The 20,732-nt window shown below is 33.9% G+C and overlaps 4 protein-coding genes across 5 annotated transcripts; 2 read left to right on the top strand and 2 right to left on the bottom strand.

Moving 5' to 3' along the window:
* Nucleotides 1-236: 236 nt before the first annotated feature.
* On the top strand, nucleotides 237-2,269 carry LOC131026635 (inactive protein RESTRICTED TEV MOVEMENT 2-like). Its single transcript, XM_057956551.1, has 2 exons — nucleotides 237-515; nucleotides 596-2,269. The coding sequence occupies exons 1-2, from the start codon at nucleotides 395-397 to the stop codon at nucleotides 1,654-1,656; spliced, it is 1,182 nt and encodes a 393-aa protein (XP_057812534.1). The 5' UTR covers nucleotides 237-394; the 3' UTR covers nucleotides 1,657-2,269.
* On the bottom strand, nucleotides 1,934-8,819 carry LOC130984915 (uncharacterized). Its single transcript, XM_057907615.1, has 11 exons — nucleotides 8,714-8,819; nucleotides 8,531-8,623; nucleotides 7,227-7,310; nucleotides 5,825-5,907; nucleotides 5,041-5,092; nucleotides 3,878-3,970; nucleotides 3,741-3,809; nucleotides 3,498-3,599; nucleotides 2,800-2,868; nucleotides 2,452-2,508; nucleotides 1,934-2,277 (listed from the first exon to the last, which is right to left on the bottom strand). Exons 1-11 carry the CDS (start codon nucleotides 8,732-8,734, stop codon nucleotides 2,191-2,193), a joined length of 810 nt encoding a protein of 269 aa, XP_057763598.1. The 5' UTR covers nucleotides 8,735-8,819; the 3' UTR covers nucleotides 1,934-2,190.
* Nucleotides 8,820-9,857: 1,038 nt separating this feature from the next.
* Nucleotides 9,858-11,687, top strand: LOC130984926 (30S ribosomal protein S20, chloroplastic). Its single transcript, XM_057907639.1, has 3 exons — nucleotides 9,858-10,141; nucleotides 10,249-10,415; nucleotides 11,309-11,687. Exons 1-3 carry the CDS (start codon nucleotides 10,006-10,008, stop codon nucleotides 11,543-11,545), a joined length of 540 nt encoding a protein of 179 aa, XP_057763622.1. The 5' UTR covers nucleotides 9,858-10,005; the 3' UTR covers nucleotides 11,546-11,687.
* Nucleotides 11,688-11,955: 268 nt separating this feature from the next.
* LOC131026626 (bifunctional 3-dehydroquinate dehydratase/shikimate dehydrogenase, chloroplastic-like) lies at nucleotides 11,956-17,481 on the bottom strand. Of its 2 annotated transcripts, none has more exons than XM_057956541.1 (9): nucleotides 16,859-17,481; nucleotides 15,048-15,141; nucleotides 14,215-14,433; nucleotides 13,768-14,111; nucleotides 13,513-13,576; nucleotides 13,322-13,429; nucleotides 13,108-13,228; nucleotides 12,703-13,017; nucleotides 11,956-12,226 (listed from the first exon to the last, which is right to left on the bottom strand). In XM_057956541.1, the coding sequence occupies exons 1-9, from the start codon at nucleotides 17,062-17,064 to the stop codon at nucleotides 12,183-12,185; spliced, it is 1,515 nt and encodes a 504-aa protein (XP_057812524.1). In that variant the 5' UTR covers nucleotides 17,065-17,481; the 3' UTR covers nucleotides 11,956-12,182. The 2 variants fall into 2 exon arrangements, with proteins under 2 accessions (XP_057812524.1, XP_057812525.1); XM_057956542.1 differs by having other exon boundaries at nucleotides 13,768-14,108.
* Between the last annotated feature and the right edge of the window lie 3,251 nt (nucleotides 17,482-20,732).

Here is a 20,732-nt window from a genome sequence, read left to right as displayed (position 1 = left end):
AAACTGACGAAAATATAAAGCTACCATCTAGCAGAGTATTTTATGAGAAATAATCGGGAAAACCCATATCAAAGTACTAACTATATTATAATATGAAATAACTCATATGAAAACATTATATTTATATAAATAATAAATATATTAGGGGATTATGATGGGTAGGGTATAAGGCAAACAAAGAACTTATTAGGCTTCATCTCTGCAGCCAAGAAATACCTCATACATTTCTATGGACAATCTCAATTTCGATAACTTCGTCATAGCAAAACTCAATATACATGCCTTCTTACTCAGATTTCCCAAGTTTTTGTTCATATATAATGGAATTTAAGATCATAGGCCAATAATCACAACACACAAAACATACATACATTTCACCATCAAATAATTAAGGATGGCGATGAGGGGGAGAGGCGGAGCAAGGGGCGGCGTTTCGCCATCGTACGAAGATTTCAAGCCCAACTCGGAATGGCAACACGATGATCATTCCCATAGCCTCATTATTTCCATTCCTGGTATGTTTTATACGTAGAGACGGTCTGACATGATTTTTTTTTTATGTAAAATTTTCATGCATGCTAGTTCTTATGTGCAGGTTTCTTGAAGGAGCAACTTAGGGTTTCGACAGAATCTCGTAACATTATTAGGGTTCGTGGCGAGCGGCTCATGGCAGACAACAAATGGAGCCGTTTCCTCGAGGATTTTGAGGTTCCTGAAAACTCCGACATGAACTCGGTTCGAGCTAGATTCATCGAAGGGGCTCTCACCATCACAGTGCCAAAGAAGACGATCGACAAACCTCATGAGCCAACGCCCCCAAAAAAAGGTGTTGAAACTCATCAAGATGAGAAGCAAGAGCACAGTTCCACAAGAACAAAGCAAGCCAAAGGAGACAAAGCAAAAGCTAAATTCGAGAAGGTGGTGGCTAAGGAAGAGAAGGATGAGAAGGTCAAATTGAAGACGGATGATGTAGTTGCAAGTAAGGACAAGGGTAAAGAAGGAAAAAGGAAAGAAGTAATCGAGTCGAGTGGAGTTGAACAAGAAGCTTTCACGAAAGCAATGAAAGGGCTTGCACCTAAGGGTAAAGAAGGAGAAGGAAAAGAAAAGGAAGTAATCAAGTCGAGCGGAGGTGAACACGAAGCTTTCACGAAAGCAATGAAAGGGCTTGCAGCGAAGGACACAGGTAAAGAAGGAAAAGAAAAAGAAGCAATCGAGTCGAGTGGAGCTAAACATGAAGCCTTCACGAAAGCAACGAAAGGTCTTGCACTTGCAGCCAAGGACAAAGCAAAAGAAGTAATCGAGTCGAGTGGAGCTGAACATGGAGCTTTCACGAAAGCAGTGAAAGGACTTGGAGCCAAGGACAAGGGTAAAGAAGGAAAAGAAAAGGAAGTAATCGAGTCGAGTGGAGCTGAACATGAAGGTTTCACAAAAGCAATGAAAGAGCTCGTGACGAGGGACAAGGGTAAAGAAGAAAAGAAAAAAGTAATTGAGTCGAGTGGAGCCGAACATGGAGCTTTCACGAAGGCGGTGAAAGGCCTAGCCGAGCTCAATGAAGAGAGGCAGTTGATGGTTAATATGGGGGTTGCTCTGCTTGTCATTGTGTCATTTACTGCTTATGTCACCTACAAGTTTGCAGCAGGAGATGATAAGAAATAGGCTGTCTAACATCACAAAATAAATAGAATGATACATAGATGATATACCATGAAAATTAGCATAGACAAAATATGTACAAGATGAAAAACTGAATAAGGAATAGCAAGGACCAAAATACAAAGAGAAAATAACAAGATCGTGGCATTGATTTCTCACAAATGATCTTATTCCAAAGAATTGTATAGAGAATAAACATGAAGAAAAACTATTAAATCAATTTATTTTTTTAATATGGGTTACAACAGCCATTGCGACTAATCTATGGGACTCGAACCCGTGCAAGAAAATATATTAAATAGATTGATGCTTGAAAAAATCCCAAGTGTTCATATAGCACAAATAAATCAAGTGAATTGAGAGTTCAAAGCTTACATATGGACCAGCAGCCATTTGCTTCCCTAGATGAAGAAAAGATGCAGGTTACCTGTCTCAAAGATTTCGCGAAAAATGAACGAAGTGCTTCCATGATGAGAAAATGGGATCCTTGTTTATTGACAAAACTGAGAAGCAGGTATGACGCTGGAGGACAGACAATTACACCTTGATTCTTCCACAAAGACGCCAGTAGGATCCGTGATGGAAGAGAGATCTCTCGAAGACCCATATATCGCGTACAAGAACCTGGAGTGACAAACATAGCACCAGTATACATTATATCAACAAATAAGAATTGAGTGTGTGAGTCAGCACGGTGGATATTTGCCTTTTGCTGTGACTTTCGCTACGAATTTTGGATAGCAAGATCCTAATCACAGAGTTATCATATGAGGGCTGGATCCACCCTTAGTTACCTACCTCCTTGTTTTTATCACCAGCAACAACAGCTCCATTTGAGTCGTATGCCTCAAACTTCTGCAAAGATTTCAAGCACATACAATAAAAACATGAGGGCAAATAATACAACGACCTACATACAGTAGTAAGTCGAGGAACAGTTGTCCTTTTATGAATATCAAGATGAATATTAAGCACTCGGAATCAGTCACAGCATAAGTCTACAGAACAAGCTTAGAGATATACTCAACCATCAGTAGGAACATAATATCAAGGTGCAGATTTGGTTGTATTTGTATATGAGATAAATCTGTAGAAGCAACAATAACCAAGCTACAGAGAATCAGCAAAACTTAACTTCCAAATTACCTGTTTACTGAGAAACTCGATCGTAATTTGTGCAAAAGATTTCCCGATATCATTTTTATCTAAACCAATCTGCAAAAATAATAATTCTTAACTTATGAAAAATGAAGGGTTGGCTAGTTTAAAAGTAGTCATAAATTGATCCACGCAGTTCAACTGAAAGAACCCTTGATGTCACACTTGGACACCCTAATACATGCAAATTTGCAAAACAAGAAGATACTGAATTAAAAGAGAGTCAGCCTTGCCTCCCCTATAGCCACAGGCAATTAAATGCAGAGTCACCACCTTGACAAAATAATAACAAACCGAAAGGAGGCACCAGAGAGTAAAAAGTACAGATTCCTAATATAAAATGACAAAATAATAATAATAATAATAATAATAATAATAATAATAATAATAATAATAATAATAATAATAATAATAATAATAATAATGTTGGCCAACTAATCAAAAATTAAAATGTAAACCTCACAGAGATGAAGTACTGAAAAAATAATTTCAGAAGACCTCACAAGGACCAGCCTAAGGGTGGTCATCAGCCAAAGTTTTAGTCCTCGCTCAATAAAAATGCATGGATATACTATCCTAGATCAACAAGATTGGAACTTCAGAACATCTTCCCATAACTTATACTTTAAGAAGGCTACATACACAAGGAATAAAAGGCTAGTCTTAAATCTTCTTAAGATATTTACCAGACGAGCTCGAAGAGTTCGTATTTTAACGATTGGCATGATCAGTTCCCAGTGAATATGATCCCACACTGTCTCTCTGTGTTTGATTTCATTCTTGAAGACCTGTTATAAAGGCTGGATTAGCATGTAAAAGTAGTGGGATATTTTGATTATAAATGAACACTGCAGAAGCACAGAAGTTGCACATAGCTAGACTACAACTCCTGCACAATATATATTTAGAATAAACCTGGTAAAACATACAGAATACATGTTCTCCGTAACACATTTCCTCAATGATTTTTTGTCTCCATTGGCCACTAGGGTATTTATCTGAAAAGATATGGAGAACAAATGAGAAACAAAACAAAGGAAATATGCATGAGCTGACAAGATTGGACCTGCTGGTATAAATGAACAGCTTCTCCATAAAACTTCTGTTTAGAATGCCCACATTTCTTCTTCACTTGTGAAATTGCGTATAAACTTTTTAGCTGCAACAAAAAGCCATAGCACCAACAACTCAATAAACAAATTTAATAAGGCCTTTATCTGCTGCAGAACTTTGACAACAGTAATAACTTATGTGATGAAATTATTTGTTCCATTCTCCAGCTTTGGAGTTAAATTTCCAGAAGAGAAATAATGATTTCCAAGATTTCCAGAAGACTGTGGAAATGATATTCGCAATTTAGTCCTAGTATTAGGAGTGTGCTGCAAAATTAAAAACATTACATGGATGAAGAATGTTAAAGATATAAAAGTAAATTACTGACTGGAAAATCAAATGGAAATTTAAAAGTTCCATAATAACAAAAATCCAAAATCATGCCCAACACAATAATTCTATTTTTTTTATTTCCCAAACTTGATGACGAACAGATTTAAAGGAAATCCACCAAGGTTCCAAGTCATATTCATACCTAAGCTTTCAATAATGAGTACTTGTGCACTTGCTCTCCCAACCATCTCTAAATGAGTTCACCACCAATTTTCCAGTTCTAGAACTCTATTCCTTTTATCCAAATTCACCAACATTTAGCAACTCGTGGAAACCATTGAAACCCTTGCCTACAATCAAGTTGTTACATCAGCAAGCCCCATATCATTTTCTATTTTCTTGAAGCACATTTTTCATCTTGCTTGGCCTTTGCCAGACCAGTCACAATTCATTCCATGAGCATTGTTCGTGAGAATGATTATATTTGATTTTATGAATATTTGATGGTGTCATTCTATATGATTCTATAAGGTGGTCAGGCAATAGTTAAGGTTGGTGATTACGTTGGTGGAATGGATATGATGCTAGGAGGAAAGATAAAGAAAAACCCAAGAGTAATTTTCGTTTCAAGAAAGGGGAACAATAACTGTGCATATTCAATAGCATTTCCGAAATTACGTACAAAATGTGAACCCAAACACGACCTAAAGTTCCAGGTTTAACAACTGTGAAAATCAGTGATTTATAGCCAAAGATATAAAACTGTAGATCACTTAAGCATCAGGCTCTCATAATTAACTTCTTTTGTTCCACTAGAAGAAATAAAGATGCCCACTGAAGTACCTGTGAAAGAAATTCTTCTTTTGTTCTTTTCAGACCCGGTCGAGTAAACCATCTGGTAACAACTTAATAATTTAGTGATGACAAGATTAAAGGTCATTGAGTCCCAATACAAGAAGTAATGTCATGGGCATTCGAAAGTCAGTGACAAGCAACCAAATCATGAATCTAGAGTACAAATGAGATAAGCTATTGTTTTTTAAATGCAGGTTGAACTGAAGATGCATGCATTTACTGAATTCAAGTTGTTATTATCCAAACACTTTGATAACTTATAAGCTCTTGAGACATTTCATCTTATAAGCTTTTAAAACATCTTATAAATTGTTGGAGCTTATAATCTCCCTGAAATAAGCTTAGCTAAACATCCCCTAAGCCATGTAAAGATTTATTGTAGACGGTTACAGAACAATCACTTCACTGAAGTCAAATAACTAATAAATGATAATAGCTTGGCTCTCAAAAACTGAGAGCACCTCTTCCCCTCTTGTTATTATACATAAAAGTATCTTTGACAATTGTATAATACAAATAAATAACAGAAAATGAATATTCCAAGACATAGATTGTCAAAGGATTCTGCAGTACACAACACAAGCCCCCCCCCCCCCCCCCCCCCGGTTCTTCATACACAATGTTTCGATGATACGTAATGAGTACCTGGAAGAACTGCTAGCATCTTCACAATAGAGTCAAATATGTTAAAGTCATTTAGTTCTTATGAGTTATGACATGGTAATCATCAAGATGGCTTCATATGTCAATCATCTAATCTACTACTACTCACCTACGCCAAAATGGGATTGGCTCACTTGGTGAATATGGGTCGAACACAGTTCCAACGCTAGTAAGTGCTAATTTAACAGCCCCCTGCAATGAATAAAAGTTTAACAATGCGACTGTTCTGTTATACTATGTAACAGATGCTTCAGGCTGAAAAGGTATGCATATAGATGATTATTTGTGTTCACAAATCAAAAGGCCGAATACACTCAGGGAAATGAAGAAGAAAACTGAGTATGAATTATAGCATATATGTGGCATTTTAACTTTCTGTACATCGAGTGTGTGGATGAAAATCAGAATTGGAGAATGATTATATACAATACTCTATAAGTATTTCATTTCCTGAAGCAAACTATATACTATAAAAAAGTTACGAAGCAACAAAGCAACAAAATTGAGATTACAAATCCAAGGCCCCAGCTTCTAGATAGAAGAAGTTGGTAATTGGAGTATTATTTTTTTATATGCCTCAAACACTACAAGAAATTGGTCGGGATTTTCCGTCGATAAAATCAAATATTCCATCAGTAAAATAAAAAATTCCGTAGTAAAATCAAATATTCCGTCGGTGTCCGGCATATTTTCTTGTAGTGAAATGTGCATCTTCAGTCTAAAGTAAATTGAATGAGAAGCCTTACTATTTGAGATACATTTTATTTGGTAGGGTATCCTCAGATGCAAATCTATTAGTTTGAAAAGGTGCTATTAACTCTACCCCAGGGCCCACTCCGTTAGAGTCAATACAATAATGCTAGTTCACAGTAAATGGTTTCTCAATCACAGAGAGTGAAAATTTAAATTTCCTAGCTCTTTTGTTTAGATTTACCTCCACCCCTTTTTTTTCTCTCTCTATCCAGATAAGATATCTCAGAGGATATGTCCATATTGCCCACGAGAAGGTATAATGTTTACACGTCAAGCAAATTAATAGACTCCAGAAGGGAGTATTGTGGTTGCAACCCAGAAGTAGGACAAGCAGAGTTATTAATTATCCAGGTTCTCAACAATATCAGGTTTCTTCCAATTATCACATTCCCCATTGTTTGTTCTAAGACTTTTGAAGAGAATGGAGAACTTCTGAATAACCCTAATCATAGTCAGTCATATCCATGTAGGGTTCCACTATTCTTTTAAATTCCACTATCAACATGTGTCTGGTCTTCATGTTGAACTCAACTGCAAAACAGTGGACAACATTGTACACCAGATCCTGCATGAGGCAGTTCAGTGTAACTAGGACCACTTTCATTGAAAATAGATGTTTGCAAGTTCGAATTTTCTTTTGGAGAGATGCATGTCAGTTTCATGTCAATTCTTCAAGGACATCCATCATGAAATTTTGTCACTTATAAAATTCACTCTCTTATCCATCCTACCAGAAAGCTCATACACTAATAACATACCGATTGTCGAGTTTGAGCAGGATTACTTGCTGTTGCTTGTGCACTAATGAACCTGACACCGCTGATGCCTGGGGACTTGACCTCCTAAGACAACAAAATGAAATTATAGATAAATACAGAATTAAAGAAATAGGAAAGACTAGATACAAAAAAAGGAGGAGGATGAGGCAAAAAATATCTAGGTCAACCATAATCAGTGAAGGCATTGAGAATTGGGATGATGATGCTTCTAAATGAACCAAAACATAAAGCACGAGCAGTCAAAAGGTACCGGAGATCAGTTACGCGTTTCATATTTCAAATTGTAACCTTTCAACACCAACTAGTTAAATCCAAATAAGAAAATAAAGAGAAGTATAGGTCCCAGAGACTCTACATACATATACTCTTGAATTATTTTTGTTTCTTTTAGATGCATTACAAATACTCCATATGTTTAATCAAAGGGCTAGATAAAACAAACCTTTGCTGGTTGTGTGATCTGCAATGCACATATATGTTAATAATATTTATGGAAAATATTAGAATGTAACAGTAGATATGGAAAATATTTATATGACCATCACATTTCATTGCAATTTTTATATACATTTCTGATATTGGTTCGATCGTAATGCTATAGAAAATAAAACATTGCTAGTTTGTGTGATGTGTAGTGCAAATAAATGCCAATAACAATGCTATGACAAAGAAGCTAACAAAAAATTATATGCATTTCTGATATTACTTAAATCATAATGCCATAAGAAAATAAAACATTGCTAGTTTGTGTAAATGTTAATAACAGTGAGATGTCAAAGAAGCTAACAACAAATCAGTATACACTTTTTTAGAGTTAGAAAATAGCAGTATACTGGACAATATCAGGAATATCAGTGTTACGTTTCTGCAAAAATGCACTATGATTCTGATATTGACGTTTCATGTTATCACTACTACAGTTTTATCAAAACACAATGCCTGGAAATTTGTTTTTTTACTAAAACCGCTGTATTTTGTTGAACTACAATGCACTATTCAATGTTTGAGACATTCCTAGTTCCCATACTAGGAATTGGTTCCTATTTGATCCACTTCATATAAATTTTAGACAGAAATCTTCCCATCTCAATATGATATTAGCCACATTATACAGACCTTTAGAAACTAAAACAAACAATTTTTTGAGGGTTTCTACTAGAAATGAAATGGAATCGTGAAGGTGGTGCTGTGATCGCTAGCTTCAAAACAAGCCAATCCAAACAATTCAGTGAATGCAGTTAGCAGGAAAATGACAGAAAGCACAGGGAATTGATGATACGCACTGGTAGTGATTTCAGCAGAAAATGAGAAGGCTCCGATGATTGTTCAAAGCACCACCGCGACGGCGTCTGATATGTCAGAATTCGGCGCCATGACTGGACTCGGAAAAAAATAATGGAAAATTAAAAACTAGAAATACAATAAAAATTGCAAGAACAAGATAGATTAGCTGTAATCAAGAGTACCTGCGTCAGAGATCTCGCCATTGAGAAAGTGGATGTTTTGCTAGGGTTTTGGAGATTTAGGGAGGGTTTAGCTTCACTATTAGAATTGGGGTTTTACTATAAACTAATGATATGTTAAAATACTAAAAAAAATTAAATAAAATTAAAATATAAATAAATGATGTTTTAAATAATAAAATAAAATAAAATGATCCACGTCAATTGGTCAATAAAATCTTGAATTTGAAACGTACATTTTCAATTTTGTATAAAGTATAATGATAATTATAGTTATTAAATAATTTGGTAATGAAAATTGGCATTACACATTATTATTACTATTATTAAGCTCCATAATAAATAAATTAATATTTTCATTAACAAATATAAATAAAAAGTTGTAAAATGTTAATGAAGATAAAAAAAAATATCAAACCATTATAGTTGTGTATATATTATAATTGCACCAAATTAATTATAATATAATTATGGCACTATAATTTATATTATTAATTAATTTTTATCTCTTAAATATGACTTATAATAGTACCATTTTTAAATGACAAAATCATTTATAGTTTCGGTTGGAAAGTTTAATCGTTTGTTAGTCGAATTTGATCGAATTAATTTATTCATTTAATGCATAAAAAATATTTAAAATTTCATGATCCTTGATCATCTATTATAGGAGAATTGTTGCTAGGTTGTATTTGTTATCATTTTATCAAAATAAAAATTATAAAATTAAACTATATATTCATTAGATATAATATATATATATATATATATATATGTGTGTGTGTGTGTGTGTGTTTGTGTAATGTGTATATATTGTATCATCTTTAGTATAGATTTGGACGAAATTAAAATTCAGGGTAAAATTTTGTAATGGACTAAAATTTATGTATTTATATTACAATTTTGTATAGTTGAAAATAAAAATACTAAAATTCACTAATAATTTGTGGATTTACAGTCAATTAACGCCTAAAAAAATTACTGTTGTCAAATGAAAATTAGTACTACCAAAAAACCTTTCAAGATAAATAGAAAGATTTGAAAGAAAAATAAAGATATTTTGGTGGAAATTATAAATAGATAATAATAATAATAATAATAATAATAATAATAATAATAATAATAATAATAATAATATCAAAGGTTTGCTTAAACACGCTTCTGAAAATGCTAGTACCTCCGCAACGCTTTTTCGCCATATATTCACAAAGAAGAAGAAGAAGAAGAAATCAAGTGTTAGCCTTGGATAAGGTTTCCTCAACCAAAGCATCATCTTCACACGCACAATCGAGAAAATGGCTGCAGCAATGGCGCATTGTTACGGACTCACGGCCAAGCTGAATACGCTTTCTCTCTCTAGCGCGCCCAATGCCGCATTCAAGCCGCTCAGCTTTTCGTCCAACACTTCCACCGTCAGTCTTTTCTCAAGAGGTGAGAAGTGAAGCACAACAATGACGCTCAAATTCGTGTTTCCTCTGAATGCTAGCTGTGATGAATTTTGATTTCTTTTTTTCTTTTGATTAAATTGGAAATTCCAGGTCTGGTGTCGGTCTGCCCGGTGCAATTGAGCTCTAACCGGCGCTCGATTGTGTGCGAAGTGGGGACGAAGAAGGCGGATTCAGCGGCAAAGAGGGCTCGCCAAGCGGAGAAGAGGCGGATTTACCACAAGGCCAAGAAGTCCGAAGTTAGGACTAGGATGAAGAAGGTTAGGTTACACTTTCCCAATTCATGAATTTAGGCTTTCAATTTCGAATTGCATTGTTCAAATGGAAGATGAGGATGTCTGGTAAATTCTCTCAATTTGCTTTGGTGGATTTTGCAGATTTTGGGATTTATTAATGAGTTTCTTCAAGTAATTTGGACTAAATTTAGGATATAGTCTTCTAACCTTGAGATGGTTGAAAATTTGAATCTTAGTTCAATAAGAATGTAATGTGATCTATGCTTCAGAACTATCTATTGCAACTGAAGTTGGGGCATTGATTAGGGGAATATGCTTATATGTGGTCTCATGAATTGAATTCACAGCAATTGGTAAGGCTATGCATTGAAACTGTTTTCTGAATCTATATATGATTCTTAAGCACTCTAACAGTAATTAAGTTGAATCGTTTTCGTTTCGTGGTATGGTTTTGGTAGTTAGGATGGTTATTATGTATTGTTAGAGGATCAAAAACTCTAAAGTATTGCTGGAGAAGACAATGTTGTTACTATCATATCTCTTACATGTAAAGAACTATCACTAAGGGTGTGTTCTCTTTGGTTGATAAATTTCCCTCATGAGAATTTCACCTCCTTTTCATTTCATGGAGGGATAATATTAATATTATCTCACCGATTCTTGGAGTGAAAAGAAGGAATGGTAAAATTCTCGTTTGTAGCAAATGAGGAAAAAGAAAATAGACATTGGAAGGAAGAAATTTTCGTTATCCCTCCCTTTTCCATGATAAATTTATCAACCAAAGAAAGCACACTGAGTAATACGTCGAGATTGTGTATATTTCTGCAATAAATTGCATTAGTTAGTTTTGGTGCATTTGCCTGTGATGTTGATGTTGATGTTGATGTTGCTGATGCACATCCTATTATTTGGTTCAGGTTCTTGAAGCTCTTGAAGTTCTAGTAAAGAAGCAAGGGGTAGAGTCTGAGGAAATTCTTCCAGTCGAGAAGATGATCGCGGAAGCATACTCAGCAATTGATAAAGCTGTGAAAGCAGGAACGCTCCACCGGAATACTGGGGCAAGGAGAAAGTCCCGGCTTGCACGAAGGAAGAAGGCGGTCGAGATCCACCATGGCTGGTACACACCCTCTCCTTCTGTGGCCACGACGGCGTAATGCCCATTCCTTGTTTAGTTTTTTGTTGTATATTTCCGGCACAAAACAGTAGGTGAACTTTTCTCTGTTCTTGCCTGTGTTTGATATGTGATTTAATTCCATCATTTTTCACTCATAGAAGAAATGAAAGTTTTGTATTAAATCATCTTTTCATCATGGACCTCCTAATTTGACAAACCTTAGGGTGTAAAGGTTAATTCCCAATACTAAATGAATTAGGTTCGAGTCCATCGTAACGAGGTCTTTCAATTCATTTATTTATTTATAAGAAAAATGAATTTAATAAAATAATGAATACATTGTAGATTTTTATGATATAAGATTGAAAATGAATTCATATTATCATGAGATTTGAATAATATTGTATATATATTTGCGTATATACTGACGTAATAAAAAAAATTGAGACATTTTGCCAAATTATTGATTACTATAAAATAATGTTCTCCTCATGACTGCATGCCACCGAGGAGTTACATAAATAAATTACATAAATCACTAATTCCAGAAACAGAGCTTAAAATACAACATCAACATTTCACCTTTTTAAAATTAATGTTTCTTTTTTTCTCATTTTTTTTTTCTTATATATGAGTAGAAACCTTCTAAATTAGAAGTTGCTTCAATCCATTTAGTTTCAGAATTTTTCCATAATAATTCCTCTCATGAAGTCTTCTGGTGCTGCAAAACAGAATTACAAACAAATTTATAAGATGCTATGCTTCAAAAATTTGATGAAGAGTTAAGAGGTAATAGTGTTTTTTTATGTACTGAACTTTCAGCGTTTTTCATAAAATGTACGAACTTTTCTTTTTCTCCTATAAAATTCTGAATTTTCAATATTTTTCATAAAATATTCCGCTACACAAAATTCGGTGACGGAAAGATAACAAAAAAATAATGAACTTTCAGCATTTTCCATCAATGGTGGTTCCTAACATGGTTTTCCAATAATGACGGTCTCCAAAATATTCCATCCAACGAGATAAGTCATGATTTTGTTAGCGAATTTCATATACAAGGACATTTTATGGAAAAATGCTGAAAGTTCGGAGTTTTTTAGGAGAAAACAAAAGTTGGAGACATTTTATAAAAAACGTTGAAAGTTCGTGACATAAAACACTATTAACCCAAGAATTAAACATGTTTCAACAAACCTTTATTGCCTGTGAAGAGACTGAACTGTGCAGCAGCCTGCCGGAGAAACATTTCAACTCCACTAACAACGATGGCTCCGGCGGCCTCGGCTTCTTTCAACAGCCTCGTCTTCCTCGGGTTGTACACTGCATCGAAGACGAGCTTGTAATCCCTCAAGGTTTCCGGCAGCACAGGAATCCGGCGCTCCACGTGTGGATGCATGCCTAAAGGCGTTGCGTTCGCAAGGATTGCATCTTTCTCAGGCCGGAAGGCGAGCAAGTCATCGAACGGGAGAGCCTCCGCCGACACTGCAGCAGCCAGAGACTTTGCCCTTCCTTCACATTTCAAGAAGACTATATACAGTTAGCTAAACAAGTCCACAATGCCACTGCTGCAACTAATGGTGTTTTTAAGTATTTTTCTACCTAAATCAATGTCAAAGATAACCACCCTAGCACCCCTTATCTTAGCTCCAAACGCCAGCGCTCTTCCTGCACCCCCGGCTCCCACCAGAACGAACTGCTTCCCATTCAGCCCGTCTGTCGACTGTTGGAGGCCGTAAACGACATCATCTAAGGCAATCTTTGCAGCTTATAACAGACTAGTTCAAGATCAAGGATTGAGTGATTCCAAGTGTACCTTTAAAGCATCTTCCATTGCTACTATAGCAGCCTCACAATCTGTGTTGTAGCCGACGAGCTTCCCATCATCACGCCTCCTTACGACAGTGTTAACAGCGCCAATCGACTGATGATAAGACAATTCCATCACTATGAGGACTATCACATTTGTACAGCTTGATTAAATCTGTCATTGAAATTTAGAGCAACCTGAGCAACTGGATGGACTTCATCGCAGAAATCTATTACAGCTTCCTTGTATGGGATCCCAACACTGAAAATTTAAGCCAGAAAACAATGTAAATTATCAGAGTTTTTGTTACTTGAAAAGAGATAAAAAATGAAACAACAAAGTCCCTCAGCCTCTCTCCATCAACATCACCACCATCTTATCATTGTCAGATGCATTCAAATATCTCTTTTCAGCATGAACAAAAGAGAGAATAGTAAGCGCGAAAAGGTAACCTGAAACCAGCAAAATCAGGACTGGTGTAGACACTGAAAAATTCCTTTAGATTATCCACAAACATTGGGACATATATTCCATTGTAACCGGCATGTCTAAACGTGGGATTGTGCAATAGAGGGCCCTTGCTGTGACTTACTGGTTTTGAGATAAGCCCAAAAACTTGAGTACCCTTATTGATGTTCTTCAATCCATAGGCTTGTCTGAGGATAGCTACACTGGGGAGACCAGGAACCGTGTTTCCTTCGATTGATCCATACGCGAAAAGACCACCAAACTTAAAACTCAGCAGCTGACTAATAAGACCTCTTTCTCCTGTACAGTGAGCTATCATGGGTACCTGCTAGGAGTTAAAAAGAAACTTCATTTTCCACTACCAATTATATCTCCTTACTCGTTTAAGGAAGACGAAGAAGAAGAAGAAGAAGAAGAAGAAGAAACCTCACCTGGCTATTTGAGAGGAGGTCAAAAGCAGTAGCTACTTCTGTGATATTGGCTGCTTCCCAAACAAACTTAATGACATCAGCCTCAGTGGATTTCATCTCTGCAACAAGAAGGCTGGGATCTTCCAATAGAGCAGTGAAGCTGTCCAGGTAGGTAGAGACTATAATTTTACTACTTTTAAGCTGATGGAATTTATCTTCTTTTATGAGAGCAGATGCTGCCTGTTTAACAATGGTATCAAAGTCAGATTCATAGATAATCTCTATTGATGATGAATACATTCAAAACAATAGAAACAAGGGATACACGAATGCATGCATGCCCAGTGAGAGCTTGCTTAGAAGCCCACCCCCATTTTTTTTTTTTTTTGGTTACTTGTAATCATATTAAGATTGATAATTTATCCCTATAAATTTGATTCAACCTTATAAATAAATCATTTGTAAATATTTAAAAATACATTTTTCTATAGTAGTATAATCAATAATATACGAATTTGACCTTCGAACCTCCATTTTCTAAAAAAAATGTTTTGGTTCAAGATATTTTTATAAGAGTGTAAAATATATAATAGAGAAATAACATCATGTTAATCTAATTTGGGAATGAGGTAAAAAGAAAAAGGGATGATTTGAAACGGCATTGATTTAAAAATATGTAAAAGAATTTAGTTGTCATCATTTCTTTTACTATTTACGCACAGTCCACCCCAAACTAAAAACATGGCTCCACCATTGAATAAGATTGATTACAAACAAAAATCATGACTCATTGTTTTCAAATTTTGTTTTGTATATGCAAAATAGCTTGAATTTTATTAGCAACCAACTCCTACCTTGAGTTCCAAGTCAATGTAATCAGCACCTAAATCTTTGGCCAAAAGAAGAGATTGTAGGTGACTTTTGCATACACGACCTTCCCATTTTGGCCTGCAACACCAAACCCAGTTATCAAATATTGACTTTATTGAAGGCCCACACCATTCTTCTTTTCTTTTGCACAACTTCTTAAAGGCTAGCAGCTTAATTAATGAAAAAAAATTCCATCATCCAACACTACATAAAACAATTAATACCATTATAAATGGCCATACTTTTCCATTATTTTATAATTATTTATTATAAATTAAAAAATATTATTATATACAAACTCTAATTAATTATCACTAAGAATTACTAAAAAAAATTATACTATACACTAACTTTGGATTAATTAACTCAAATAATCAATTTTTAATTTAAATAAATACAAAAAAAATCATAATTTTTAATTGGATGAGTTAACGTTAGTTAACTACTATCTTGAAATTATACTAAAATAATAGAATTAAAAATTATAAATAAATTAAAAATGGGACTCGACTCGATGAAACACAGTAAATTGTAGAACAGAAAATTTAATGTTTAGCTATTCAACCAGCAGCCACCTTTTCATGCTGACTAGACACCTCCTCGTCAGCAACTAAGTGCCCCTTCGTCTTGTTTAGAGCAACGCAATATATATTTCGACCAACCAACCAACTCAGTTTGGTATACTTTGACTATTAGAAAATGGGTCATTTTTTTTTTTTTTAATATTTCAAGTTGGTGCAGCCAGACTAAGCCAACCTAACACAATGCAAGGTGAAACGAGTTTTTTTTTTCCTCCTTTTTATCAATTTTCTATATTGGATGATGGCATGATGCTTTCCTAACTTATAATAATATACGTACGACTGATAACAAAGTACAACTTAGTTGGTAAGACGTTTCTCTTTTTACCGTTAAGTTGAAATGCGGAAACGGGGAATAATTATTAATCCTCTTTGAAAAATGGTAGGAGGCATGTGCATCTTGCACCAAACATTCAAACTTCTTCAAGACAAATCAATTTATCAGAAAAATAGATCAAAAAAGAGTTATTGGCATTTGAATACACAAATTTTCAATATTTTTTTTAATTTTTTTGTAACTTTTTTTTTTCTTTTAATCATATATTTTTTCCATGACAAACAATTTCAATCAAATTGAAATTGACATGGGTTTTCCATGGCATACGCATATCAACACTATAAGCCAAGGATAGAATAATTGTCGATGAAGGGTTTAATGTCTAAGGTCAAAGGTCTTAGGTTCGAATCCTCAGTGAGACAGCCTTTAAATTTTTTTATTTAATATTGTTAGTTTATAATAATAATAATAATAATAATAATAATAATAATAATAATAATAATTTCTATTAAATTTTTTTATTTAATATTGTGTCATTTTGACCATCGACCTATCTAACCATATTGGCAGCTCCAGCAAATTTCGTGAGAAAAATCAAAAGAGCATTATACCAATAAACACATTTCAAAACTGATAATTAATTAATTATCAGTTCATAAAAAAGGGCTAAAAATAATTAATGCAAATCAAAACGAGAAAATAAAGTCACATTAATTTCAAAACTGATACCATTAATCCATTATACCAATAAACATATTGGCAGCTCCAGCAAATTTTGTGAGAAAAAATCAAAAGAGCACTATACCAATAAACACATTTAAAAACTGATAATTAATTAATTAATTAATTATCAGTTCATAAAAAAAGGCTAAAACTAATTAATGCAAACATTAATTCCAAAGCTGATACCAATAAACACAGAGTTGGAAATATTTACCGGGAAACAAGGACGACGGGAATGGGGTTGTTGCGGAGCAGGATTGTGAGATCGGAATCGGAGACGCAATCGAGGGCGATTTGGACGAGGTCCGCGCCCTGAGCCATGGCCTGATGCATGCCATTGAGCAATTGGTCGACGGATTGATCAGGAGGCAATGCGGCGCAAATCAATCTGGAATTGTCGGAAACCCCAACTCTCACCATTTCTGCAGAGTGAAATTGAGGAGACGACGGTGGAGTGGAGTTGGGTGCATTGGTTTCGTGGTAGGTTTATAAGGAAATGCGAGATGCGTTGTTGGTGGGAAAGGATAAGGACAAATTGCTCAGCACAGGTTGGCGCCACTACCGAATCTCTTTCAAACATTACTGACTCAGCAACTCGTGGCTTCTCTCTGCTGACTTACAGAAGAGAGAGAGAGAGAGAGAGAGAGAGAGGGCGAGCTTGCTATATATCGCACGGCAAAAGAGTAAACAATAGATTAAGGTGAGATTCGATGGCTCGAGATTGAATTGATTCGAGATTGAATTAACTTACGAAGTTGAGATTGTTCTCTAAATTAATTTTGTCATAGGTGAAATGTCAAGATTTCAATGTTAAAATTAAATAGCATGACTTGTTTATTCAACCGAACAGCTTATCATGAGTCGATATCCTATTTAATTCTATCAATCGAATATTATTTAAAGGGTAAATATCACTTTCAGCGTTAATGTGCGTCATTAATGCGCGCATTCTCACACATTTATGATTTTACATGATTTTTTTCTCTTTAATTTTGCGCATGGCGAACACTTTCAACGAATGAATATTGAGGTGGAAGTCGAAATTGGTTACGTGGCTTATCAGGAAGTTTTCGTAAACGATATAGTTGGAGACTTAGAGTAGTAGTGAAACTCTGTAGTTACGTGGCTTATCATGATTTTTTCTCTCTACTTCCAGCGAATGAATACTGAGGTGGAAGTCGAAACTGGTTACGTGGCTTATAAGGAAGTTTTCCTAAACGATATAGTTGGAGTAGTAATGAAACATTATAGTTACATCATAAAATAGATATCAAAGTTTTATATTCTCAATTTAGGATTTAGAGAGCGATGAGGTTATGATTCAATGATGTAGTTCACGTTTTAAGGCCGCCGATTCACTATTCAGATCTATTTAGGGATTCGAGTTGTAGATTTGTACAATTAAGGCTTCGAGATGTGAGTTCGCGATTGAGGAATAAGCGCTGAAATATTCATCGTATGCAAACTTAGAAAAAAAAATAACCAAAATAAGAAATCGTTTAGCATAATTATTGTCATCCATAAATATAATTATTGGAAAGGTGGCATGATAATTGCAAAAAATATAAATCTTTTTTTTTCTGATAAATTACATAAATATATAAATAAAAAAAATTTAAACATCGCACGATGGTGGTTGGTGGACTTGAATTCAGAACCTCAGGCATTGGACATTAACCATCTACCGCTAAACCAACACACGCGCGCACCAGGAAAAAAAAAACAAAAAAAAACAAAAACAAAAACAAAGAAAAAAAAAACAAAAACAAAAAACACAAAAACAAAAATAAAATAAAATAAAAACAAACAAACAAAAACAACTTATATAGAAAATAAATATTTTGCGAAATTACGATATGTTGAACAAATCAATAGTTTAGATGAACATGTCAATAATTTTGATGAACATACGTATTTATTAAAAATCTCGCACTCCAGGATTCAAACTCCAAAACTAATATACTTGTTCAGTAAAATTATAGACATGTTTGTCAAAATTATTGATATGTTCAACGTTTTGCAATTTCGCAAAATATTTAATTTTTCAATGAAATATACAAATCTTGCAGCTGCGTGAAGCTTACCGTGAGTTTTGTGGGAAAATTCTATTTGTGGGAAGGCTCATCTAGTGTAGGTGAGGGATATTTATTTAATATTTGTTCTCACGTATACATTTCTCCACATTAAATAAGGTTATAAACGTGAGTAAATTAATGAAACAAATTTTCATTAGTCTACCGACTACAATATGTAAGTCACCTAAAGTAATTAATAGGCTATATATATATAAACAAAATTCAAATATGCGTGTAGTTAATGACTTCAAGTATAAGAAAAGAAACACTGCATATCTTCATATATTTCATAGTTCATATAATGATATAATTAATAAAGCTTCTTCATTTTTTTTATACATGATATATAGAAAAGTATAATTCACACGATGTCAGTGTGAGTTAAACCAATAATCTCTTGTAAAGAGAGATTTTGGCGCAATAATTTTATCGCTTGAATTAGACTTCTGCGGCTCGTTCTTTGTTAATTAATGTTATTAAAAGTTACGAAACCAAGTAATTGAGATAAAAATTGAAGTGGATTAAGAGAATAAAAATCCAAGTTGAAGAGCACCTAAGGAAAATTTGGAGTTTGGTGAGACAAGACAAATAAATGGAAAGAGCAAGTTGTTGACGAGGACTTGCCACCCAAATATATAGTTTCATTATTATTATTATTATTATTATTATTATTATTATTATTATTATTATTATTATTATTATTATTATTTGTATATAATTTATATTAAACATATAGTAACTTATATTTTCAAGCATATGCTTTTATTGAGTTATGGGCGAATCCGGCCACGCAAGAGGTCACTTTTTTTCTTTTTTTTTTCATATCAGTTATCACACGTCACAACTTCACTTAATAGTTCAAATTTTAATCTGATGTAAAAATCTGACGTTTATGAGTTGATGCAGAGATAAAAAAAAATATGATGTATTTCTTTTTTATTTTTCTAAATTTCCACGTTAGTTCTCGGCGTCAATTGGCTGCAATTTTGACTAACTCAGGCTTTCGTGTTATATTTGTAATTTTTATAAATTCGAACTAAATATTAACCATAAGGTCAAAGTTCGGACCCTTTTTTAATATTAACTCTAATTTATTTTAATTGATTCACTTTGTATCAATGCCAAATACACTTTGTTGGGCAAAAAGTGAACTAAACTTTGTCCCTTAACACTAATTAAAATTGGTTTTCACATGTTTGACCCATTATTAGTCCATCAAGCTTTTGATGGTTTGTGGGTATTTTTATTCCTTAAAAGAAACATTATTGAGAATTATGTAATTTAGGAACCCAGCACAAATAAATATATTGATGAAATAGTGGAGTTTAACCAATATTTCAATTTTTGCAAAACAAAAAAGTTGAGAAACAATTCAAAATACAAAAGGAGTTAAAGCCCAGATTCTGAACTAAGTTGGGCCCACTGGACTGGTATAAATCAGATTAAGCCCATTATTAAGCCCATAAAATTTAACAACAAACATGACCCACACCATGCAGCACAAAGGCCCAATCCAAGAATAATTATTTTTACAATCTTTTTTAATAACTAAGGCATATACTATAACTCAAGTGAGAATGATTGCTAAATCATTATTCTTAGGCATTTTCCTAATATGCATCACTATTAGAATAAAAATTAATAGCTCATTCACTACACCTATATTCCTTTTTATTTTTATTTTTATTTTAACTGTTACACATTTTTGACCCATTTTTATCATTTTCATTTTCAGACAATTTTATACTCTTTGATAATTTAGAAAAATATTGTTATCTCTTGTACTTCTATATCCTAACCCCTCATCAACTCTAAAAAATACTCAAAAAATATTTCTAATAAAGGTTTATCTGTTAATAGAAATTGTAGTGAAATTCTAAATTTTAAATACTTCATCTGTCCCACCTCACTTGAACTAGTTCTTTTCGGCACAATTATTAAAAAGAGTAAGATTGTAGTATAAAGTGGGACGACTCAAAAAAAAAAAAAAACTAAGCCAAGTGAAGTGCGTCG

This window comes from Salvia miltiorrhiza, chromosome 5, assembly GCF_028751815.1.
Source record: "Salvia miltiorrhiza cultivar Shanhuang (shh) chromosome 5, IMPLAD_Smil_shh, whole genome shotgun sequence".
Classification (NCBI taxonomy): domain Eukaryota; kingdom Viridiplantae; phylum Streptophyta; class Magnoliopsida; order Lamiales; family Lamiaceae; genus Salvia; species Salvia miltiorrhiza.
This window is presented reverse-complemented; position numbering and strand designations above follow the sequence as displayed.